Raw genomic sequence first — 26,290 nt, forward strand, 5'->3', positions numbered from 1 at the left:
GACAGGTGTGATTCTAGGGAGTGAAATTTATTCGGGTGTACTTTATTCGTTAATATATATATATATATATATTAAATTATTTTCTAAACTTTAAAATAATTTAAATTGCTTTTAAAATTTTAAAAATAATATAAAGTCGCTGGTACTGGCTGATATGAAGAAAACTCGTGAGTGCGTGCCTTGCGACAATAGCCTCCTAAAACTTTAAAAGTTACCACGTTAATACTTATCTGAAGCTAATCACAGACTTTCTTCACAAGATAATTTTTAACGAAGAGGCGAAAATTTTCGAGGCGGTCCTCAGCCGCTCATCATAATAATCAACGGCTTGCAGTCATGGCCTACTAATTAGAACCATAGACTCACACAGAAACATGAAGAAAATAAGAAGGGAAAAGGCATGAAAATGAGAATCAGACGATATAACTTCTTCCGTCTTCTCAAAGAACGGAGAGGAAAGCTCTCAAAATTAATGAGAGAAAGGGAGGGGGAGAGGGGAAGAAAGAGGGAGAGAAAGCCGTTGCTGGAATCTGCAGCTAGACAGGCAGGGCCACCTTCGTCGTCTTGGTGGCGGTGGCGAGCGTCTCACACGGCCAAGCCACGAACTTTGGGAACTCATCTCCAGGCATCAAAACCGGCAAACACTCGCTCTCATGCTTGGTGAACGACTTTAACGACAACAAAGGAAAAAGAAAGAACGACATGAATCAGAACCTCCTCGGGAGAAGAGAACTAATTAATTACCTAAAGCATCGCAAGGACTATAGAACTAACTTGATGAAAGGGCGTGTTCTGGTGGTAGCGGTGGCGGCGGCATTTGACGATGCCGTAGATGCATAAGATGACGAGCACAAACAGGACGGCGACCTGCATGGGGAGATTATCTGTGGTGGTGGGGTCGTCGTTCGTTAGGAAGCAAGTGCCGCTGAACATGGGCATTTCTCAAAATAGTGAGAAGCGCCTGCCGCTTGTCTCTCTCAGTTGAATCAAGATGGAGCAGGAAGGCTGATTGAATGAATGACAGCCTCGTCCCGGCTCCTCCTCCGTGCTTCCTTCCCGTGTGGCTTTGCCTTTTTTTTTCCCTTTCTGTCATCCGTTTAGCTTTTAAAGTGGAGATCACGCGGACGAACGGTACAGAAAACCAGAGGGGCCGGCGGGCCGCCGCCGGAAAAGGAAGCATCCACCATAATCGTCTCCAGTATTACCCACCATAATCGTTTCCAGTATACGAATACGTTATTTTACCATAAATGTTTCCGTTACCCACCCAAAATGATGGGCGACGGTTATAAACGTACATTAGAAAAAGGGAGAAAGGCCTTGTTTTCCTTTTTAGTCCGTTCCTCGGGAAGCTAGAATTTTTTCGGAGGGTTGTGGGACAAGTTAAACAACCTTGTCAACATGTCTTTGAGTATGCAAACCAGAGACCATCTAAAAGAGCAACAAAAAATCATTCAAATGCTCAACAGAATATGAACCAAAAGAACAACAAATTTTTATGCATACTACATTGTCCTCATTATCTACTATTTGCTCTTTATTAATGAATTGATGAATCAAGAGATAATTGCAAAGTACATTCTCATCAAGGAAGAAGTCATGGCAGTAACTCATTATGAATCCAAAAGTCACTTGGGTGTTAAGACTCCGGGGCAAGTGAACACATGACTATGGATTAACATATACTTAGAAACTATTCCACTCACAATATTAATCTAGGGTAAAAACTATTCCACTCACAATATTACTCTAGGGTAAGTTGCATCGATGTCAATGATAATAACTTTCTTGTTTCAAGGGAGTGAAAGGTTCATCCCTCTCGCCCAAGTCACCTTTCCATTCTCATTGCCTGATAAAACTTGCAGCTAATAGCTTTCTTGTTTCAAGTGAGTGAAAGGTTTATCCCTCTCGCTTAAAAAGAGACTTAAAGGTCACTTCTCCATTCTCCTAGCCTCTCGGGTAAGCTGCATCAAGGTTAATGATGATGTCAATGATGACAATAGTGTACCATTCAACTTGGATGTTATGTCCTACCACCTTAAGAAATAGGAGCATTGCTCTCATAAAAATCAAACTAGAAACTTGCTTTCTTATATGCTCTTAACCCGACCAACAACGCCACTTGAGACAATAAAACTCTCATTGTTGTATACACCATATGCCTAAATTTTTTTGAAAAATAGTAGATAACTTAAATACCTTTAATGTGTTTGAAAGAAGTGGGCACATGCCTATTTTTTTGTTCGATGTTCAACCATAATTTAGATTCATCGTCACTCAATATTGAAAGTCAAATCAGGTCAAATTTGTACAACAAAAATTACTAATGTATGTACTACCCATTTGCATCTGGCAAAGATGATGATATAAAAAAGACTACATGGATGGATTTAGCACATCTCACTTTATATTTCAAGACGAGAAACTGTTTTGATCGAACTCTTGACTCTTGACTCTTGACTCTTGACACGTGTTTGCCCAATTTTAAAAATGTAGGTAGAAAATTCAGGACGAGCTGAGCCAAGCCCGAGCTGGGCTGCAGTTGCGTCAATGTTGTCCAAGCGTTAGACAGGAAGGAATGACGAGTCGTTGGCTCGATTCGAACTTGTTCGCGTGGGCACAATTCAAGCTTGACTTGTTAAGCTCAAGCCGTTAATTAACGAGTCGAATTCGAGTTGCACTCCACTCGTCTCGGGTTTTTCGTCGGATTGAAAACAAAAAGGCTTTCATTGGGCCGTCTCCGTTGCAGTGTTGCGTGACGACCTCGATCTCTCCTCTCTCATACCGGCCGACCGCCTGTGCTCGATCTCTCCTCTCTCTTTACCATTGCCACCACTGACCATCCAACCACCACCGGGTGTCTGTCACCCACCACCACCGTCCACCGCCGGAGACCCACCATCAGTGTATCGCCCATAAGCTACCACCACCGCGCAACCACCGCCATCCACAATCTCTCTCTCTCTCTCTCTTTGTCTCTCTCTCTGTGGCTCTCCAGCTCCGCTCGACCGCTGACCATCTGTCGCCGCCCACCTTCTGCCCAAATCCCCTCCCATTGCTGTTCAGATCATACCAAGGTTCGTCCACTGTTGATGCTTTCTTTCGTTATTCTAGTCTCCGTGCCAATCAATTTAAGTTATGCGTTTGAATTCAGGTGCAAGGTCCTTGATCAAAATCAATCGTGTTTTTTCCCTTCCGAAGATGCCAATTTAAGCTGATCCACAATATTACTGGATTCAATTCCGAATGGTTCAGCTGTTGAAACCATTGACATACAAATTAAGAACCATTGTTGCGTGGAAAAAGCTTGAAAAATGATCTCAATTGTTTTATAAGACTGTTAGTTTTGGATCTGATATGTGTGGGGGCTTGAACCTAATGTGGTCCAGATTAGATCCAGATTTTGGTTCAACTATGAGTCTTCATTTGAAAACAAGAAAATTTTTAAAGAAGTGAGAAAGATCTTAAACCAAATCATGTCATGTAATCGGGGTTTGGCACAACGGATGGGCAGAGGCTGACATGCGGGCTAGTCTTTGTTTTGAGTAAGCATCAACTTCTTGTGCTGTAGAAAAAGAGCATGGGGAGGGTGAGGAGAACACTGATATGCAAGTTGAAGTATAGTATGAGCGTCTCTCAGTGGTACCAAAAGCAGGTCTGATGCTCAATGAGAAAGAATGAGGACTTTAGTTCTCTTATTGGAGATAAGATGAAATACTCTTCTATCTCACTCAATGAATGATGTTATGTATATCATGATTTCAAACTTGAATAGAAGACAAAAATGTAACTTTGGGACAAGGAGACAAGTGGGAAGAAAAGACATTGATATACAAGTAAGCATAACAAAAGCATCACCTCAAGACACTTAAGCAAACTTAGTACTCGAAGGGGATGAGGAGAAGGGTGGGGACTTCATCTCTCTTGTTAAACTGTAAAATGAAATACCAATCATGCTTCACCTAACAAATCATGTTATATATGAATGTGATTTTCAGCAAGTACAAAAATGTAACTTATCCCCTAATTATTTATGTAAAAATTGATTAAGATGTAAATTTGGATTTTTTGAGAAGAGGGATTGAAAGAAACCAGAGTTACAAAGTTAACTGGAACGAACCATTTGAAAAAGGTTGGTTTCTCGAGAACAAATGTTAAGATAATTTCTGCTTTAAATACGGAAGAATTGCAAAATTAAATCCCCCTTAAATCAGCATTTTTTAAAGAGATTGAAGAGGCAATTCCTACCCAAAAAACATCTAGGTTTCATAGCGGGGTTCTTGTTTTCCATGAAGATTATCAAAGAGGAATTTTAATAGCCAATTGTAAGTTAATCAGTGAGTTATTTTAGTTTATTTCTGAGTTTGGATCTTGGACATACCGTCATGCTGATTCAGTTTGAGTCCAGAGCAAGTGTGGAACTGATAAGGGACTTGGTGTTCTCATAATTGAGCAATAAATTGCCGAAATTTTATTGTCGCTGTTGAAAAATAAAGAAAAATTACCTCCTTAAATACTTACTTTTTCTTTACGGGCGGCATTTGATTGCCTCGGATCTTATATCCAAGGTAGATTTTAGAACCTCTGATATGAGGTCTAAGATTTTAACATCTTGGGGTTTAAAAGCCCTTGTTTGATTTACATCCTCAGTTTTCTCTCTCCCCTCCTTTTTACCTTCATGTGTGCAGACCCCCTCCCCCTTGGATTTGAGATCAGTGGATTTAATATAATAATAATATTCACGATGTTCGGTTCAACTAAATCGCCGAATTGGCAATATGAGTGATTCGATTTTTACAACATTAGAATTTGTATGTATCGATATTTTGTCCTTTTATTTTGAGCCAATCATTTTTTTTTCTTTTCTACCCAGTGTAAGTGATAGACTTGAGAAAAGTTTGTCTTCCAGCTTGCTTTTGTCCTACAGGCAAAGATTCCCAGAGAAAGGGATGGGTCGTGGTGGGTAAAGTTTGGCCATGTACTTGACATCACGATCATAGATGGGCTGAATTAAAGTTCCTAAATTTTGAGAGGCTGAAATATCATTTGTTAAAATTTTTACATAAGACAAATAAAATGTTTTAAAGTTTATATATACATGTAAAAAAAATTGAGGTGGGGCCAAGGCCCATGCGGGCCTTATCTTGCCTCCACCCCTGCATAGATGAGATGCTTTCTGCTTTGGATTCTAATACACATGATGCAAATGCAGCTAGAAAAGCTGCCAACAACCGAATGGTTGATACAAATTAGGACTTACAAATTTTTCATCTGGCAGGACAGCAACCCCAACTAAAATATATCCTTAGGACTGGTTACAAGAGAAGTTAATCCCTGCCCGGTTCAACCTACTACAAATTATACAAGGGTGACAAGGCTGTACAATCGTAAGTGATACAAAGAGCACTCATTCTCACTCAGCCAAGCACATATAAACCATCATGTCAAGCATGCCTAATCCTTGCAAACCATGCCCTTGAGCACCCTAGGTAGGTCTGAGCAACTCGGGACTTTGTCCTCGGCAAAATGTGCCTTGGAGGAGTCCCGGTCAGTTGTAAGGCTGAGGCCTGCTATAGGGTGTTGAGACCTCACCTGCCAAGGCCACGCTTGGCGATTCTCCAGTGTAAATGATTGAGGTGATAACCCCCAACGTAAGCTGCACCTCAATATTCAGCAGCTCCTTCACACCACCAGCTAGCTACTTGGCTGCAGCTGCACCGATATCAGCAGCTTCTTGCTAGAGGCAAACAACAAGCAATTAACGCCCTAACATGACAACAATGTATAGTTTAGGGAGAAGGGGAGTTCGCGTCACCATATCACAGTTTGACCCCAAATGTGATAGTAGTTGGGGGTAGTGATTGCCGGATGTCATCGGCAGCCACTATCGCTGCTTCCTCTCTTTTGTGGAAAGGGCTAACTCTCAGAACAAGGAAAACAATGGAAAACATGGTATTTCCAGAGTATGTTAGAAATCGTCACCGTGTTTGATTTTAACCCCTATTGAAAGACTGAGAGGGGGAGGCAATCGCCGTTCAGCGCGACAGATGTTAGACTTCTAATAGGTTCAGTTCGACTGCTACACGAACTCAGCTCCTGCCTTTTCTGTTGTCACAGTGGACTCCCAATAGAAAACAAAGAGTTACTATTCAGAAGCAGAGAATTACGACAATCTTTTGTAGGTATTAAGGGTCACCAGACGATAAGGAACACCCCAAGATACAGTTGAAAGGGAGAAGTTGGCGCCATTGAATGCCGGCATGCGTGCGCGGCCAGTGGCAACTCCTGCTTACAGTCTCCTCCTTCGCACAGTAGCTCCTGTTTGTAGGTGGAGCTCCAACACAAGCACAGTATCAAGCAATCAATTAAGTGTAAACAGATAGATAGAAGTCATGGATTCTTAACAGGCAAGTAGGGAATCCGAGACTGTTGTAGACTGGGTTGCAGGCGAGTTTTCAACTCGCAAAGATTCGCAGCTCGCTTCTGACACCTGCAACACTTGTAATATCTGTATCTCTTCACCGGTTCATCCTAAAATACAGCAATTTGGTCCAAAAATACAAGACAGATGCCTGAATCCAATGCCACCTTGCTCGACCTCAGAATCTATCCCAATGAGAATCGTGCCCCAGAGAAAGTCACTCTTGGATCAAAAAAACGTTCCCTGCTTCTGCTCCTTCTCAGATTTGCCGCAGCAAAGCATCTCCTATCAACAACTCAACCGAGCTCCAATGCAATATAATCCACAGAGAAATAAATTGAAAACAGTTAAGTCCAAGAGAAATTATTCAAGGGAAATGCTGAAATTACTCACCAATGGCCCTCAAATCCCAAGTCATGGACAGGAATAGGGGAAGCAAGGGATTCAGTGGTTGTAGTCGCAGGCGAGCTTCCAGGAACACACTCCTCTTCCAAAATTCATATCTCCTTATAGACTGCATCAAAAATTTTGAAAATTGGTCTATAGATTCCTCAGGAGAAGGCGATTCCAACAAGCTATTACTCGACCCCTGATGTCGCTGGAGCTGACAACGTCGGTCGTTTTCGTGACAGGTTCTCAGGCGGTACATGCTTTGTTCTACATCTTCTTCAAATCAGCTTGAGTGTCCGATAACTCCCACGATTTCAATTCAAATCACGAATGAACAACGACAAGAATCAATCTATTGCAAAACAACAACTAATCAACATGAGCGCCAAAATAAGTCACCAGAACGCTGGAATACCACATTTTTGTAAGATTTGGGGGAATCGATCGTCGTGGCGATAGATTAGACTGCAACTTCGCCGATTATCGCCAGATTCTGTTTTGCTCCGGTCAACTAGGCCAATGAGCTCCTATTGTGACCAAACTTCACCAGATTGTTCGTATGGATGAGATGAGGTTAACAGGCTGGTCGCTAGCCTTAGATCTATCTTCGTTCGCCAGCAATTGCTAATTAATCAGATTCTATTTTCAGCCAGTATCCTTGATGAAACAGTGCACAGATCCGATCCTTTGGGCCCCTCAATATCTCAAATCTCTCAACGTTCATCCTCCGCTTCTCGTCGCACAAAATTTAACAATAGATTGCAATATGATGCTACTCAATTAAACTGATCAACTTCATGGACAGTCGATCTAAGACTGTGTTAGATGAGTCACCATGCTCGGCTTTTCGAATGAGCATGCCCGTCAGCACTCTTTGATCAATTGATCCTTCGATTGTCGGGTCAGGACTGACCGATCTACACGAGGTGTTAGGTAGAACAAGTCTGGATCGCTCGTGCGTGAGCATCAACTAACCGATCCTCGCTCGGACTTCGCACTAGATACTTTCACAGTAAGAACCGACAGAGGAATTGGTACCTACTTGCAGAAAGTTCCATCGATGTCGATTTCACAGATCTGGAAGTTGTTGGATGCCTATGGATTCCGCTGCTTGTCCAACCTGATGGCGTCTAGCCTCTTATGGGGTTGAGGAAGGCTGCACCATCGATCAGACAGCTTGCAGTGAATTGGGAAGCATCGTCTACAAATCTGGTGGTGAGTTCCAGCGCCCACCTTTCTGGATTTTGATGCGGTCTTTCTCTCTCGGCAAGGAAGGAGCAGATGAAGAGTTTCTTTGTTGCCAAAACAGCTGCCAGGAAGAAGGGGAGTAATAGAACTTGGTATTTTGGTAAAGAGAGAGGAATAAGAATGGAAATTATGATGTATAGAGGTTCGGTGATTAACACCTACGTCCTCTCTCTCATGTATACACTCAATCGTGTATATTATGAGGTTCCACTATAGTATTTATATGAATTTCATTACAACGGTAAGCTATCATTTGACTTTACAAGTGTAGCACTTATTTCCTTCTTTGGTTGATCTTTACCGTTGTCATTCTTTTCTTCAAATGAACCGTTGGTGGAGTTGCCTTCACTCGTTGATTGCATTCCATATTTGTTGCCATGTGTATTGCCTTGCATGAGAGCTTCTTGCCTTGAATTGCCATGTGGCTTACCATGTGTCTCAACAAGGAGACCCCTATAGGAGAAAGATGAACTCTAACTTTCGGTAATTTCTCAAGATGGGGTTATTACACAAAGTTCCCGCTTGTATAATGCTGGGAAGTCTCGGGTTGCCCCCACTGTCTCTGTTCTAAACCATATAAAGAGAAAAAAGTAGAAAAAATGATACAGTACAAACACGTTCCAAACCTGAAGCTGATCCAAGTGAGTCTTGGTCCACCTCGCCCAGGTGTCTCTTGAGCTAGTGTTCTGGTCAATGGCTGTCGCCTGCACCTACCTAGGTGACGGCCAGGCTCGTCTCCAGCTGAGCTTGATCTGCTTCCTCGAACTCACCTAGGTTGGCACTAGGCTGATATGGTCTGGCTCGTCCTAACTAGGTTGAGTTGCTCTCGATAGCAGGTCAACCTCACCTCTTTCACAACCACATGTCTCAGTTGTTGCCTAGTTCTTGGCCTGCTGAATAACGTCCCTATGCAAATTGTCGTGTGTACGCACACCTGGCTCAGTCTTGATTCATCACGCGCAGTGCCCTTTGGCAGCACACTTGGCCATCTCCTGTCGCGTGTAGCCTCCCTTGACATCATTGGCCTCACTTAGCGAAATACCGAACGCTTTTTGCCACGGTCAACATCTCGCCTGAATAAGACGGGGTGAATAGCCTCCCTTGCCGAATATTGACATGTCTCTGTAAGCGCCTTGGCCATCCTCGGTTGGCTCTAGGTAGGCTCGTATCAGATTCCCTCTCTCGCAGATTGCTATGATGCACTATCAATACTTTGTTGTCATATCATTTGTAGTTTCGTTTTAGATGGAAAAAATCTCCTGCCTCATAGCATTCCATCGAAGTAGACATGTTCTCTCGATTCAATCACTGGAGGGTAGGTTGGCTACGTGTGTGTATATATATATATATATATATATATATATATATATATATATATTATACACACACACATTTTTTCCCCACAATATTGATTAAAATTATGAAATCGTCAATGCCTTGAGAGTTTTGCATTTCATCCTTTCCCTTTAGAACACCTATGCTGATATTTGGTTATGGAGATTCTTGTTTTTTGGAGTTTACAATTCTTAGAAATCTAAATAAATTTATGCTGTACTCATCGACTAGATTGTCGCACTACCAACAAAATTAAATTGAAAACCTGTCTCTTAGGGCTTGTTTGGTTGGAAGGAAAGGGAGGGAAAGGGAGGGATTGAGCAATCCCTCCTGTGTTTGGTTGGCTAATTAGAAAGTAGGGAAAGGAAGGGAAAGAGAGAAAGTCTGTTTGGATGGGAGGGGAGGGAAAGGAAAGGAAAGGAAAGGATTGTATAGTGTAAATTCAATCCCTCCCAAATCAGACGGATTGGGAGGGAAAGGAAAGGGAGTAAGTACAAAAGTGTTGACTGCCCACAATACCCCTCCACGTTTTTCCTTCCAACCTTTTGACTATTGAGGGTATTATTATAAATTGTATCGTTTCCTTTCCATTCCATTCACTTTTATCCAAACAAGCTTTTATAATCACCTCTTTCCATTCCATTCCATTCCCTTCCCTTTCTCTTCCCTTCCCTTCCCTTTCCATTCCTTTCCCTCCCTTTCCCTCCATCCCTTTCCTTCCCTTTCCCTCCAACCAAACAGGGCGTTAGAGTTGATGTGTGTGGATTGATAGCTATTTATTTCACGCAAATAAAGTACACCCTGATAAATTTCACTCTCGAGAATCACGCCTGTCCATTTCAAGTCCCCCCTCAATAAATCTCATATGAAGTTTTTTAATTCTGGAGAACGTTTGCATAGGGGTTAGGGCCCCATATATATATATATATATATATATATATATATATATATATATATATATATATATATATATATATATATATATATATATATATAACCGTAGACGTGCTGAAGCTCAGAACCCCACATTTTGTAAACTGTAAAAGAACAAAACATCATGCACTTTTTAACGCTAACTTTGTTCTGCGCCAAATTTTTCCTTTTCCAAACATGCGGGACAATGTTGGCATGTTGCGTGTCGACTTGTACCGTCCTATTTTCTGATTTTATTAAAATCTAAAATAATTTAAGTTGCTTTTAAAATTTCAAAAATAATATAGATTCGCTGGTACTGGCTGATATTGACAGCACTCGTGTGCGCCTTGCGACAATACCTCCTGAAACTGTAAAATTTACCACGTTAATACTTATCTCAAGCTAATCAGACTTTCTTCACAAGATCATTTTTAAACGAAGGGGCGAACATTTTGGTGGTAGCCGTGGAGGCGGCGGCGGCGGCGGCCTGTGGTTCGGCGGTGGAAGAGAACTAACTGATTACCTGAAGCATCGCAAGGACTATAGAACTAACCTGATGAAAGGGCGTGCTTTTGGTGGTAGCCGTGGAGGCGGCGGCGGCGGCGGCCTGTGGTCCGGCGGTGGCGCTGTTGGAGTCAGAGAAGCAGCAGAAGGCGATGCCGTAGATGCAGATGACGACGAGCACAAACAGGGTACCGCCCAGTATGGGGACCTCGGAATCACCTGTGGTGGTGGGGTGGTGGTTCACTAGGAAGAAAATGCCGCTCGTGGGCATTTCTCAAAATAGTGGGAAGCGCCTGCCGCTTGTCTCTCTCAGTTGAATGAAGATGGAGCAGGAAGGCTGATTGAATGAATGACAGCCTCGTCCCGGCTCCTCCTCCTTGCTTCCTTCCCGTGTGGCTTTGCCTTTTCTTTTTCTTTCTGTCATCCGTGTAGCTTTTAAAGTGGAGATCACGCGCATGTAAAGACGAACGGTACAAAAAGCCAGAGGGGCCGGCGGGCCGCTGCGAAAAGGGCAAAGGAAGCATCCACCATAATCGAGTATGACAATATGCGATTTGACCGTAAATATCTCTCTATTACCCACCATAACCGTTTCCAGTATACCAACAGGTTATTTTACCATAAATGTCTCTGTTACCCAAAATGATGGGTGACAGTTTTATAAAGCGTATATTAAGGAAGGGAGAAAGGTTCTGTTTATTGGGAAGCTAGAAAATTTTTTGAGGGGTCCAATTATACTTTCTTGAAATATAATTTTTCAAAATTTATATATAAGATAAATATTTTTTTTAATTTATATGTAAATATGATATATATAAGATAAATATATTTTTTAAATTTATATGTAAATATAATATATAGCTCCTTCTACAAGGAGTGGAAGACGACCAACTACATGGTCATGTATTGGTTGATGAAGTCTATAGAACCTATAATTTCAACATTACGATATAAAGAAATGACCAAAAAACCAATTTTAGTTGCCACACATGATTATGGATCGACATCTACTTATAAACTATTCTATTCATAATATTGCTCTATTAGCCAGAGAAAACTTGCAGCCAATAACTTTCTTGTTTCAAGTGAAAGAAAGGTTCATCCCTCTGGTTTGAAAAGAGACTTAAAGGTCACTTGTCCATTCCCCAAGCCTCTCTGGGGTAAGCTGCATCGATATCAATGATGATGTCAATGATGACAATAGTGCACTCTTTAACTTGGATGTCATGCTTTGCTACCTTAAAAAATAATATGCTCTCATAAGAATCAAACTAGAAACTTGCTTTCTTATATGTCCTTAGCGTTGTTGTATACACCATATACCAAAAATTTTTGGAGAACAGGAGATAACTTAAATCCCTTTAATGTGTTAGAAAGAAATGGGCACATGCCCATTTTTTGTTGGATGTTCAACCATAAGTTAGATTCATCGTCACAGATATTGAAAATCAAATCAGGCAAAATTTGTACAACAAAAATTACTAATTTATATTCTAGCCATTGGCATCTGGCAAAGATGATGATATAAAAAAGACTACATGGATGGATTTAGCACATCTCACTTTATATTTCAAGACAAGAAATTATGTTGATCGAACTCTTGACACATGTTTGCCTAATATTATGATCTCATTCTAGTTTATTTCACAAATTTTGGTTATTCAACACCATATATATCTGTTTGGTGAAATATAAAAAAAAATTCTCTCATAGAAACCAAACCATGATGAGTTTTCCTTACAAGTGGGAAATTGAGAGTCACCAGCTATGTGCTATGGAAATAGTAAGTCCAAGTACAACCACTTCCAACTTAAGCGTTGTTCAACTGCACACGTTTGCCCATGCCAAATGCAAAGTAGAGAATATATGAAGTGCATTTAGAGGCAAATGCAAATCAATAACTGTGAAAAAAAAGACAGTTCATTTTTCTTTTGGGTGAGTAGGAGGAAACCTATCCCTGAGTGAAGGTCGAAGCCTCCCCATTGCATCAACCCCCTCAGGCTAGTTCATTTTTCTTTGATGAATCATATTGTAGTTATGACACCAAGAAATCACAAGACATGCTTTCTAACCATTGGAAAAGATGAAGACAAAAGATATGAACTTATCGATAGATTAGCGAGAGAGCAAAAATCTAAGTACTAGCCAACTGCAAAACTGGTGCAGATCAGTGGCGAAGCCAGAATTTTTTTACTAAAGGGTGCTCGAACCAACAGCCTAGATTTGGTGTACATAGCCCACATCAGCCCCCAGTATCTCCACCACTGACATAGATGCAACCAAATCAATTTTAAAAGTTAAATAATACCTCAGATGGATTTCTTAAGACGATGATTCACAGTCCAATTCTAGAAATGTAGGTAGAAAATTCAGCAAATATAAGGCTGCATACGAGCCGAGTCACGCCCGAGCTAAGCTGCAGATGTGTCAATGTTGTCCAAGCGCTAGATAGGAATGAATGACAAGTCATTGGCTCGATTTGAACTTGTTCATGTGGGCACAATTCAAGCTGAACTTGTTAACGTCAAGCCGTTAATTAACGAGTCGAATTTGAGTTGCACTTCACTCGTCTCGGTTTTTTCATTGGATTGAAAACAAAAGGGTTTTCATTGGGCCGTCTCTATTGCAGTGTTGCGTGACGACCTCTCTCTCTCCTCTCTCATACCGGCCGACCGCCTGAGCTCAATCTCTCCTCTCTCTCTTTTTACCATTGCCACCACTAAGGATCCAACCACCACCGGGTGTCTGTCACCCACCACCACCATGAAGGATAATTTCCTCATGCATACACAAAAACGAATATGCCCTAAAACAGGATCTCGTTTATGCTAAATCACTTAATCAAAAACTTTAACTGTAGCAGAAACGTACTTGAATCTATCTGAACAACCGGACGATGATATCGCAATAGGATCTTACAGGGTCTGTGCGGAGCACGTGCGGTTTCTCTCAGATGGGGAAGAGACAACCATAGAAAGCGATATTTCAAGCAACCGTGCACGACCCCAGGGACCACTACGCTTTTATATTATGAGCAATTACAGATTCAACCCATCAAAGAATTCATAATTGCGTACAGGTATCTATATATTATAAAATTGTCTCATACCATATAAAATGACGTAATATCCCAAAATGCAATCACTTAAGCGGATATTTATATTAAGACAACCATAATATCTGAAATCCTCATTGACATATGCCGGCCCACCAAGTGATCCTTACACACCATCCATGACCCACCATCAGTGTACTGCCCATATGCTACCACCACCATCCACAATCCCTCTCTCTCTCTCTCTCTCTCTCTCTCTCTCTCTCTCTCTCTCTCTCTCTCTCTCGCTTTGTGGCTCTCCAGCTCCGCCCGTCCACCACCGCCGACCATCTGTCACCGCCCACCTTCTGCCCAAATCACCTCCCATTGCTGTTCAGATCATACCAAGGATCGTCCACTGTTGATGCTTTCTTTCGTTATTCTAGTCTCCGTGGCAATTAATTTAGGTTATGCGTTTGAATTCAGGTGCAATGTCCTTGATCAAAATCAATCGTATTTTTTCCCTTCCGAAGATGCCAATTTAAGCTGATCCACAATATTACTGGATTCAATTCAAATGGGGACATATTTATTGATCTTCTCGAAGAATGGTTCAGCTGTTGACACCATTGATATACAAATTAAGAACCATTGTTACATGGAAAAAGCTTGAAAAATGATCTCAATTGTTTTATAAGATTGTTAGTTTTGGATCTGATATGTGTGTGGGCTTGAACCTAATGTTGTCCAGATTAGATCCAGATTATAGTTCAACTATGAGTCTTCATTTGAAAACAAGAAAATTTTTAAAGAAGTGGGAAAGATCTTAAACCAAATCATGTCATGTAATCCGGGTTTGGCACAACAGATGGGGCAGACGCCGACAAACGGCCAGTCTTTGTTTTGAGTTTCCAAAGCATCAACTTTTTGTGCTGTAGAAAGAGAGAAAGGGGAGGGTGAGGGGAACACTAATATGCAAATTGAAGTATAGTATGAACATCACTCAGTGGTACCAAAAGTAGGTCTAGTGCCCAATGAGAAAGAATGAGGACTTCAGTTCTCTTGTTGGTGATAGGATGAAATACTCTTCTGTTTCACTCAATTAATCATGTTATGTATATCGTGATTTCTAACTTGAATAGAAGACAAAAATGTAACTTTGGGACAAGGAGACAAGTGGGGAGGAAAGACATTGATACGCAAGTAAGCATAACAAAAACATCACCTCAAAACACTTAAAGCAAACTTAGTACCCGAATGGGATGAGGAGAAGGGTGGGGACTTCATCTATGTTGTTAAATTGTAAAATGAAATACCAATCATGCTTCACCTAACAAATCCTTGTAAAATGAAATACCAATCATGCTTCACCTAACAAATCATGTTATATATGATTGTGATTTTCAGCAAGGGCAAAAATGTAACTTATCCCCTAATTATTTATGTAAAAATTGATTAAGATGCAAAGCTGGATTTTTTGAAAAGAGGGATTCAAAGAAACCAGGGTTATAAAGTTAACTGGAACGAGCCATTTGATAAAGCTTGGTTCTAGAGAATAAATGTTAAGATAATTTTCTGCTTTAAATACGGAAGAATTGCAAAATTAAATCCCCCATAAATCAGCATTTTTAAAGAGATTGAAGAGGCATGTTCTGCCCAAAAAACATCTAGGTTTCATAGCAGGGTTCTTGTTTTCCATGAAGATTATCAAAGAGGAATTTATAATAGCCAATTGTAAGTTAATGAGTGAGTTATTTTAGTTGATTTCTGAGTTTGGATCTTGGACATACCGTCATGCTGATTCAGATTGAGTCCTGAGCAAGTGTGGAACTGATAAGGGACTTGGTGTTCTTGTAATTGAGCAATGAATTGCTGAAATTTTGTTGTCGGTGTTGAAAAATAAAGAAAAATTGCCTCCTTAAATACTTACTTTTTCATTGAGGGCGGCGTTTGATTGCCTCGGATCTTAGATCCAAGGTAGATTTTAGAACCTCAGATCTGAGATCTAAGATTTTAAAATGTTGGGGTTTAAAAGCCCTAGTTTGATTTACATCCTCAGTTTTCTCTTTGTCCTCTCCTTTTCACCTTCATGTGTGGATCTAAATTCCACACTTGAAGTCAGACCCCCTCCCTATTGGATTTGAGATCGGTGGATTTAATATAATAATAATATTCACGATGTTCGGTTTAACTGAATCACCGAATTGGCAGCATGAGTGATTCGATTTTTACAGCATTAGAATTTGTATGTATCGATATTTTGTCCTTTTATTTTGAGCCAATCTTTTTTTTTCTTTTCTACCCACTGTAAGTGATAGACTTGAGAAAAGTTTGTCTTCCAGCTTGTTTTTGATTTACAAGCAGAGATTCCCAGAGAAAGGAATGGATCGTGGTGGGTAAAGTTTGGCCACGTACTTGACATCACGATCATCAACTTTTGCTTAGCATAGATGTAGGGGCGAAGCCAGAAATTTTTTATCAGGGAGGCCGCATTAAAGTTCCTAATTTTTGAGAGGCTGAAAAATATCATTTGTTAAAATTTTTATATAAAACAAGTAAATGTTTTAAAGTTTATATATACATTTTAAAAAATTGAGGTGCGGCCAATGCCCATGCAGGCCCTACCTTGCCTCCACCCCTGCATAGATGAGACGCTTTCTGCGTTTGATTCCGATATACATGATCCAAGTGTGGCTAGAAAAGCTATCGACGACCGTATGTCCGCCCAAGATCAAGTTGGAGATTGGGTCAAATGGCTGATACAAATTAGGACTTACAAATTTTTCACCCGGCTGGATAGCAACCCCAGCTTGAATATACCCTTGGGACTGGTTACAAGAGAGGTTAATCCCAGCCGGTTCAGCATACTACAAATTATACAAGGGTGAAAAGGCTATACAACCGTAAGCGATACAAAGAGCACTCGTCCTCACTCAGCCAAGCACATACAAACCATCATGTCAAGCATGCTTAATCCGTGCAAAGCATGCCCTTGAGCAACCCTAGGTAGTTTTGAGCAACTCGGGACTTTGTCCTTGGCAAAGTGTGCTTTAGTGGAGTCCCGGTCAGTTGTAAGCCTGAAGCCTATCTGAAAGCGAAACTCCCACCCCGCTGCTATAGGGTGTTCATACCTCACCTGCCGAGGCCATGCTCGGCGATTCTTTGGCGTAAATGACTGATAGGCAAACAACACCACCAGGTAGCTGCTTGGCTGCAGCTGCACCGATAGGCAAACAACATGCAGTTAATGCCCTAACACGACAGCAATGTATAGTTTTGGGAGAAGGGGAGTTTGCGTCACTAGATCACAGTTTGACTGCAAATGTGATAATCGTTGGGGGTAGCAGTCGTCGGATGTCGCCGATGGGCGCCTTCCTTTTCCTGGATGCAGCTCAGCTCATGGCCGTTGTCGCTGCTTCCTCTCTTCTGTTGAAACGACTAACTCCCGTAACGACAGAGAGTGACAACTCAGGAAAACAATGGAAAACTGGGTATTTCCAAAGTATGTTAGAAGTCGTCACCGTGTTTGATTTTGACCCCTGTTGAAAGATTGAGAGGGGGAGGTGATCGCCATTCAGTGCAGTAGACGCTATGACTTCTAACAGGTTTAGGTTGACTGTTACACAAACTCAGCTCCTGCCTTTTTTGCTGTCACAGTGAATTCCCAACAAGAAACAAAGAGTTATTGTTTAGAAGCAGAGAATTACGACAATCTTCTTTAGGTATTAAGTGTCACCAGACGATAAGGAACACCCCAAGATACGGTTTAAAGGGGGAAGTTGGTGCCGTTGAATGCCGGCGTGCGTGTGGTGCCGGTGGCAGCTCTTGCTCACAATCTCCGTTAATCTTCTTTAGGTATTAAGTGTCACCAAACGATAAGGAACACCCCAAGATGCAGTTTAAAGGGGGAAGTTGGCACCGTTGAATGTCAGCGTGCGTGCGGTGCCGGTGGCAGCTCTTGCTCACAATCTCCTCCTTCGCACAACAACTCCTGATTGTAGGTGGAGCTCCAACACAAGTTATAACAACCCGACCCACTCCTGGACTTGGGCCCCTAGTTCGACGGATCCCAACCCGCCCCCTAGCAGTTTTGGTTCTAACCTGAAAAAGGCTAGGAACCGAACAATCATTTCATTAATGGCTTCCCTTTATAAGCCCTTGAAGATCCCTCACAATCTTTGATACATGACTAAATTTCTGTGGTGTTACAATCCAACCCTTTAAGTCACACGCGTCTGCACGTGTAGGACCCTAGGTCCGAGTGTTCAAACTGCTCTGATACCATTATAACAACCCGACCCACTCCTGGGCTTGGCCCCTGGTTCGACGGATCCCAACTTGCCCCCTAGCAGGTTTGGTTCTAACCCAAAAAAGGCTAGGAACCAAGACAATCATCTTATTAATGCCTCCCTTTATAAGCCCTTGAAGATCCCTCACAATCTTCGATATGGGACTAAATTTCTAAAGTGTTACACAAGCACAACATCAAAAGGCAATCAATGAAGTGTAAACAAATAGACAGAAGTCATGGATTCTTCTCCAGAAAGTAAGGGAATCCCAGACTGTTGTAGACTCGATCGCAGTGCGAGTGTTCCACTCGCAGAGATTCGCAACTCACGTCTGAGACCTGCGACTCTTGTAAAATCTGTAGCTCTTCACCGGTTTGTCCTAAAATTCTGCAATTTGGTCCAAAAATATTAGACAGATGCTTGAATCCAACGCCACCTTGCTCGACCTCTGAATCGACCCTAATCAGAATTGCGCCCCAAAGAAAGTCATGCTTGGATCAGAAAAACACTCCTTGCTTCTGCTCCTTCTCAGATTTGCCGCAGCAAAGTATCACTTATCTCTAGCTCAATCGAGCTCCAATGCAACATAATCCACATATAAATAAATTGAAAACAGTAAAGTCCAAGATGAATGCTGAAATGAATCACCAGATGACCCTGGAATCCCAAGTTGTGGATAGGAATTGAGGAAGCAGGGGATTCAAGGGTCGTAGTCGCAGGTGAGCTTCCAGCGACAAGCTCCTCTTCCAAAATTCATATCTACTTACAAACTGCGTCAAAAATTCTGAAAATTGGTCTGTAGATTTCTCAGAAGAAGACGATTCCAACGAGCTATTGTCGACTCCTGATGTCGCCGAAGCTGACAACGCCGGTCATTTTCGTGAGAGGTTCTCGGGCAGTACGTGCTCTGTTCTGCGTCTTCTTCAAGTCAGCTTGAGCGTCCGATAACTCCCATGATTTCGATTCCAAACACTAATGAACAATGACAAGAATCAATCTATTGCAGAAACAACCACTAATCAACAAGGATGAGTGCCAAAATAAGTCACCAGAATGTCGGACTACCCCATTTCTGTAAGATTTGGGGGAATCGATCACCGTGGTGGCAGATTAGACTGCAACTCTGTCGATTATTGCCAAATTCCGTTTTGCTCCGGTCAACTAGGCAAGTGAGCTCCGATTGTGACCAAACTTCACCAGATTGTTCGTATGGATGAGGCGAGGTTAACAGGCTGGTCGCTAGCCTTAGATCGATCTCTGGTTGCCAGCAATTGCTAATTAATCAGATTCTGTTTACAACCAGTATCCTTGATGAACTAGTGCAGAGATCCGATTCTTTGGCCCCCTCAATATCTCAAATCTCTCAACGTTCATCCTCTGCTTCTCGTCGAACAAACTTTAACAACAAATTGCAATAGGACGCGACTCAATTGAGCTGATCAACTTCACGGATAGTCGATCTAGGACTATGTTAGACGAACCACTGTGCTCAGGTCTTCGAATGAGCAAGCCTGTCAGCATTCTCTGTTCAATTGATCCTTCGGTCTCGGGTCAGAACTGACCGATCTACATGAGATGTTAGGCATAACAAATTTGGATTGCTCATGCATCAGCATCAATCAACCGTACCTCGCTCGGACTTCGCACTGGATGCTTTTGCAGTAAGAATCGACAAAGGAATTGGTACTTACTTGCAGAAAGTTCCGCCGGGGTTGATTTCATAGATCTGGAAGTCGCCGGATGCCTGCGGATTCCACTGCTTGTCCAGCCTGATCACTCGTTGATCCTGGCCTCTAGCCTTCTCTGGGGTTGAGGAAGGCTGCACTGTCGATCAGGCAGCTCGTTGTGAATTGGGAAGCGTTGTCTGCAAATCCGGTGGTGTGTTCCGATGCTCACCTCTCTGGATTTTCAGGCAGTCTTCTCTCTCAATAAAGAAGGAGTCGATGAAGAGTTTCTTTGGCACCAAGATAGCTGCCACGAAGAAGGGAAGACCCCCGTTGGAGAAAGATGAACTCAAACTTTCATTAATTTTTCAAGATAGGGTTATTACACAAAGTTCCAGCTTGTATAATGTTGGGAAGTCTCGGGTCGCCCCACTGTCTCGGTTCTAAACCGGTACAGAGACAAAAGAGTAGAAAAACTGATATAGTACATATATGTTCCAAACCTAAAGCCTATCCGAGTGAGTCTCAGTCCATCTTGCCCAGGTGACTCATGAGCTAGCGTTTTGGTCAATGGCTGTCGCCTGCACCTGCCTAGGTGACGCCCAGGCTCGTCTCTAGCTGAACTTGATCCACTTCCTCGAACTCACCTAGGTTGGCACTAGGCTGATATGGTCTGGCCCGTCCTAACCTGGCTGAGTTGCTGTCGATAGCAGGTCAACCTCACCTCTTGCACAACCACATGTCTCAGTTGTTGCCTCTTTCTTGGCCTGCCGAATAACCTCCCTAAGCAAATTGCCATGTGTATGCACACCTGGCTCAGTCTCGACTCATCACGTACAGCTCCCTTCGGCAGCGCACTCAGCCATCTCCTGTCGCGCGTAGCCTCCCTTGACAACATTAGCCTCACTTGACCAAATACCGTACCTTTCGGCCATAGTCGACATAGCCTCGGCAGAATAAGACAAGGTCTAGCTGTGAATAATAACCTCCCTACAGAATATCGACATGTCTCTGTAAGCGCCTCGGCCAGCTGTAGGTAGGCTCGTATCAGATTCCCTCACTCATAGATTGCTATGATGCACTATCAATGCTTTGTTGTCATATCATTTGTAGTTTCATTTTAGATGGAAAAATTCTCCTGCCTCTCATAGCATTCTGTCAAAGTAGACACGTTCTCTCAATTATATATATATATATATATATATATATATATATATATATATATATATATATATATATATATATACACACACATTTTTTCCCAACAATATTGATTAAAATTTTGAAATCGACTTTGCCTCAGAGTTTTGAATTTCATCGTTTCACTTTAGAACACCCATGCTGATATTTGGTTATGAAGATTAGGAGCAAAGTTTTCTCCCTTTTTCTTGTTTCTTGGAGTTTATAATTCTTTGAAACCTAAATAGATTTATGATGTACCCATCAACTAGATTGTGGCACTACCAACAAAATTGAACTGAAAACCTATGCCTTTTAGAATTCATGCGTGTGGATTGATCACTATTTATTTCAAGCAAATAAAGTACACCCGGATAAATTCCACTCATGAGTCTGTCCATTTCAAATTCCCCCACCATAAATCTCGTCCGGGAGTTTTGCCATTTCGGAGAACGTCTGCATTGGGGTTAGGCCCCAGCCTTTTATTTCAAAATAATATATATATATATATTGACTGTCAGCAGAATTCTGTCACCACAAGCCAATGCTTTATCTAGCAGAAACCCAGGAGTTTTCCCATTCGAAAACACCTAGACCTGCTGGAGATTAGAACCCCATATTTTTAAACTTTAAAGAACAAAGCATCATACACTTTTTGCTCTAACTTTATTCTGCGCCAAATTTTTCCTTTTCCAAACATGCGGGACAATGTTGGCACGTTGCGTGCTGACTTGTACCGTCCTATTTTCTGATTTTATAAATTCTACAATAATTTAAATTGCCTTTAAAATTTAAAAAATAATATAAATTCGCTGGTACTGGCTTATATTAATCAGAGACTTTCTTCACAAGATCATTTTTAACGAAGAGGCGAAAATTTTCAAGGCGGTCCTCAGCCGCTCATCATAATAATCAACGGCTTGAAATCATGGCCTACTAATTAGAACCATAGACTCCCACCGAAACTTGAAGAAAATTAGACGGGCAAACGCATGAGAATCAGATGATCTCCTGGTTCCTTCCGATAACTTCTTCCATCTTCTCAAACAACAGAGAGAGTAAAACTCTCAAAATTAATGAGAGAAAGGGAGGGGGAGAGAGAAAGAAAGAGAGAGAACGCCGTTGCTGGAATCTGCAGCTAGACAGGCAGGTCCACCTTCGTCGTCTTGGCAGCGGCGGCGGTGGCCTCGCACGGCCAAGCCACGAACTTGGGGAACTCATCTCCCGGCATCAAAACCGGCAAACTCTCGCTCTCATGCTTCTTGAACGACTTTAACGACAAAAGAAAGAACGACATGAATCAGAACCTCCTCGGGAGAAGAGAACTAATTGATTACCTAAAGCATCGCAAGGACTATCGCACTAACTTGATGAAAGGGCGTGCTTCTGGTGGTAGCCGTGGCGGCAGCGGCCTGGGGTTCGGCGGTGGCGCTGTTGGAGACAGAGGAGCGGCGGAGCAACCGGATCTTCTGGTAGTGGTAGCAGAAGGAGACGATGCCGTAGATGCAGAAGATGACGAGCACAAACAGGGCGGCGCCCAGTATGGGGACGTGGGAATCATCGACGGAGTGGTTGTTCATTAGGATGAATGTGCCCCTGGACATGGGCATTTCTCAAAATATTGAGAACGCCTGCCGCTTGCCCCTCTCAGTTGAATCAAGATGGAGCAGGAAGGCTGATTGAATGAATGACAGCCTCGTTAGGCTCCTCCTCCTTGCTTCCCGTGTGGCTTTGCCTTTTCTTTTTCTTCTGTTATCCGTTTAGCTTTTAAAGTCCAGATCACGCGCATGTAAGGACGGACGGTATAAAAAGCCAGAGGGCGGGCCGCTGCCGTAAAAGGAAGCATCCACCATAATCGTCTCGAGAATGACAATACTCGATTTGATCTTAAATATCTCTCTATTACCCACCATAATGGTTTCCAGTATACCAATACGTTATTTTACCATAAAAGTCCCCCTTACCCAAAATGATGGGTGACGGTTATAAACGTATATTAAAAAAGGGAGAAAGGCTTTGTTTTCCTTTTTTAGTCGGTTTCTTGGGAAGCTAGACTTTTTTTTGAGGGCCTCAATTATACTTTCTTGAAATATAATTTTTAAAAAAGTATGTATAAGATTTTTTTTTGTAATTTATATATAAATATAATATATACCTCATTCTACAAGGAGTGTGGAAGACACCATGGTCATGTCTTGGTTAATCAATTTTAAGGAACCTAGAATTCAATATTACGATATAAAGAAGGATCAAAAAACCATTTTTAATGAACATCTTGGTGACCTTACCAATGTCTCTGAAAGTCTGCAAACCAAAGACCGTCTAAGAGAACAACAAAAAGTCTTTTAATTGCTCAATGAACTTGGTACAAAATATGAACTAATATAGAAACAAATGTTTATGCATACTACATTGCCCTCATTATCTACTATTTGTTCTTTGTTAACGAATGATGAATCAAGGAAGCATGTCATGAATTCCTCATTTCCAAAATAAAAAGAAAGTTGCATTTGTGACTGTTGACAGGCAGAACTGATGGAAGGGGAAAAATAAAAGTGTGCAATTACTGTAAAAAGGAGGAACAATTATGCGAGTGATGTTGGTAATTTTTGAAAATCATTCCATTCAATTTGTCCATTAATATGAGTTCCCTTCTTGTCTGATAGTCTATCAGAATAAGTTTTGTCTAATCTTGAGAAGCCCTATGCTATGTAAGTGTGTGCTTTGTGCAATTGAAAGGTAAGCACACAACTATAGGTGGAACCAAAGCAAAGTCTGATAAGCTTTGCAAGTCCTTTGTGCAATCACTCACAAAGCTCACATGCTCAGTATGGAAGATCAAAATCTAAGAGATCAATGTTTAAAAAATCCAAAGGAACCTCGTCCTCGGAGAAGTACATTTTCATCAAGCAAGAAGCCATGGCTGCATCAGCATGCAACTCTAGTAATGATGAATCCAAAGATATGTTTTCTAACATTTGGGTGTTAGGCTCCAGGGCAAGCGAACATGTGACTATGGATTGACATCTACTTGAAAACTATTTCACTCATAATATTGATAAATTTGTTATTAAAGCATGTGGATCATCTATGCACGTGAAAGGTATAGGTTAAATTCTTTTTTAAAATTAGCCTATCAACAACAAAATTCTGAACATGCTAGGATTGAACTCTAATCTATTATCTATATCAGAACTTACAAAAGAACTTAATTGTTTTGTTGCTTTCTATCCAACTGATGTAGCCATTCAAGACATTGTGACGAGGAAGATGATTGGTAAGGGAGAATTGCGGTGTGATATTTATTGGCTGGACAACACAATTAAAACACTAATCACAAGATTTGAATCTAATGGAGAGTTATGGCACCAGCACCTTGGTCATTTGTCAAGAAAACCTTAAAAATTCTAATGCATGATCTAAATTTTAATTCTCAGTTGTGCGACATTTGCAAATTCACTAAGATGTGTAAATTGTTGTTTGGTACTTCAAAAAATTATTCTAACACTTTGTTTAAATTAGTGCATTTTAATGTTTGGGCCATGCGCCTATTAATTCTTATAGTGGATATCGCTACTACGTGATGTTCATGGGTAATTTCTCTAAAATGACGTGGTTGTATCTGTTGAAATCTAAGAATGAAGTTTTTTCCAAGTTGTGTGAATTTTATAAGATGATTGAAACTCAATATAATGCTTGCGTGAAGATCTTGAGATCAGAAAATGGAATGAAATACAAACATCAAGAATTTGATCAATTTGAGAAATTGCATGGCATTATTCACCAGCTAACAAGTGTAGATACTCCCCAACAAAATGGAGTGGTTGAGAGGAAAAATAGACATCTCCTGAAAACCATTTGCTCATTACCGTTCCAAATGTCAGTACAAAAAAGGTTCTGGGATGATGTAGTCATGATTGCATGTTGTATCATAAATTGACTTCCATCAAGACATTTGAATTATAAATCTCCGATGAAAATCCTTGTGAATATACCAATACAAATTACACATTTAAGAACATTTGGGTATGTAGTTTTTGTCAAATGCAAAGGATCTAACAAACTAAGTCAAAGAGTCAAGTGATGTATTTTCTTGCGCTATTGTTCAACAAAAAAGGGATATCAGTGCTTCGACTTAAAAACTAAATAAGTGTTGATCTCACGAGATATTTGTTTTGAAGAGCAGAAACTATTCTTCAAGGGTGTTGTTGAGGGGGAGTCATTAAATAATTATGCTACACCTACAATGGAAGACTAAAAAGAGTTTGACGTGTTTATATCTTCACCTTAACCACAAAATGCTGATCCTAACAGTGTAACTGATGAAGGTGATGCTGATGGTGGTGTTTCAGATGGTGAAATTATCCAAAGTTCCATTCTAGAAATTGTAGTGAGAAGATCTCAAAGGAGCACTAATCCTCCAAGGCATTTGCAAGATTGTCACTTATTCTAGTCAAGCATTTTCCATTGATCTATGCCATGAGCAGGTGTCATCCAAGCATGTTGCATACTTGAGCAATATATCTAAAGTTGTTAATCCTAATTCCTATCAAGAAGTTATGAAGGATTGTGTTTAGATAGAAATTGTTAAGGAAGAGCTAAATGCTCTTCACAAAAATTAACACTTAGGAATTAGTTCAAGTACCAAAAGATAAAAAGGTGATAGGATGTAGATGGATTTAAAAAACCAAATATCATTGTGATGGTGCTATTGAGCCACACAAAACTCGACTTGTAGCAAAAGGCTATATTCAAACTCACAATTGGACTAAACGTTATCAAAATTATTTTATCCATTGCGTGCAATCTTAATTGGCAATTGCTTCAATTAGATGTGAAGTGTATATGCAATTACCTCACTTGCACCCACAAGAAAGAATACCAAACTTGGTATGTAAACTTAAAAAGTCTATATATGGCCTTAAGCAATCTCCTAGTGCATGACATAAAAAATTAAGCACCGCCTTAGAAAATAGAGGATTCACATGCAGCCTTGCATACAACTCAGTATTTATTGCTATGGAAATAGCAAGTCCAAGTAAAATAATTAATTACATGACTTCCAACTTAAGTGTTTTTCAATCGCACATGCTTGCCCATGCCAAATGCAAGTAGAGGACATATGAAGTGCATTGAGAGGCAAATGCCAATCAATAACTGTGAAAAAAAAAAGACAGTTCAATTTTCTTTTGGTTCAATAAGAGGAAATCTATCCTGAGTGAAGGTCGAAGCCTCCCCCTTCCTCCAAGGCCCAGGACTTCGGGTTCAAAATGGAAAATGGCCACCTATTAGTCCCCCACCCTGAGGTCAA

The 26,290-nt window shown here is 41.1% G+C and overlaps 1 protein-coding gene across 1 annotated transcript; it reads right to left on the reverse strand.

Moving 5' to 3' along the window:
- Positions 1–21,227: 21,227 nt before the first annotated feature.
- On the reverse strand, positions 21,228–22,810 carry LOC116253427 (uncharacterized protein At5g65660-like). The gene is made up of 2 exons (XM_031628234.2): positions 22,347–22,810; positions 21,228–22,249 (listed from the first exon to the last, which is right to left on the reverse strand). Exons 1-2 carry the CDS (start codon positions 22,587–22,589, stop codon positions 22,118–22,120), a joined length of 375 nt encoding a protein of 124 aa, XP_031484094.1. The 5' UTR covers positions 22,590–22,810; the 3' UTR covers positions 21,228–22,117.
- Between the last annotated feature and the right edge of the window lie 3,480 nt (positions 22,811–26,290).

Source organism: Nymphaea colorata, chromosome 4 (genome assembly GCF_008831285.2).
Source record: "Nymphaea colorata isolate Beijing-Zhang1983 chromosome 4, ASM883128v2, whole genome shotgun sequence".
NCBI lineage: Eukaryota > Viridiplantae > Streptophyta > Magnoliopsida > Nymphaeales > Nymphaeaceae > Nymphaea > Nymphaea colorata.

Coding starts and splice junctions, on each gene's coding strand:
- LOC116253427 (XM_031628234.2), bottom strand. CDS start 22,589: ATGCCCATGTCCAGGGGCACATTCATCCTAATGAACAACCACTCCGTC. Junction 22,250..22,346: donor GAAGCACGCCCTTTCATCAA/GTTAGTGCGATA, acceptor TTGTCGTTAAAG/TCGTTCAAGAAGCATGAGAG.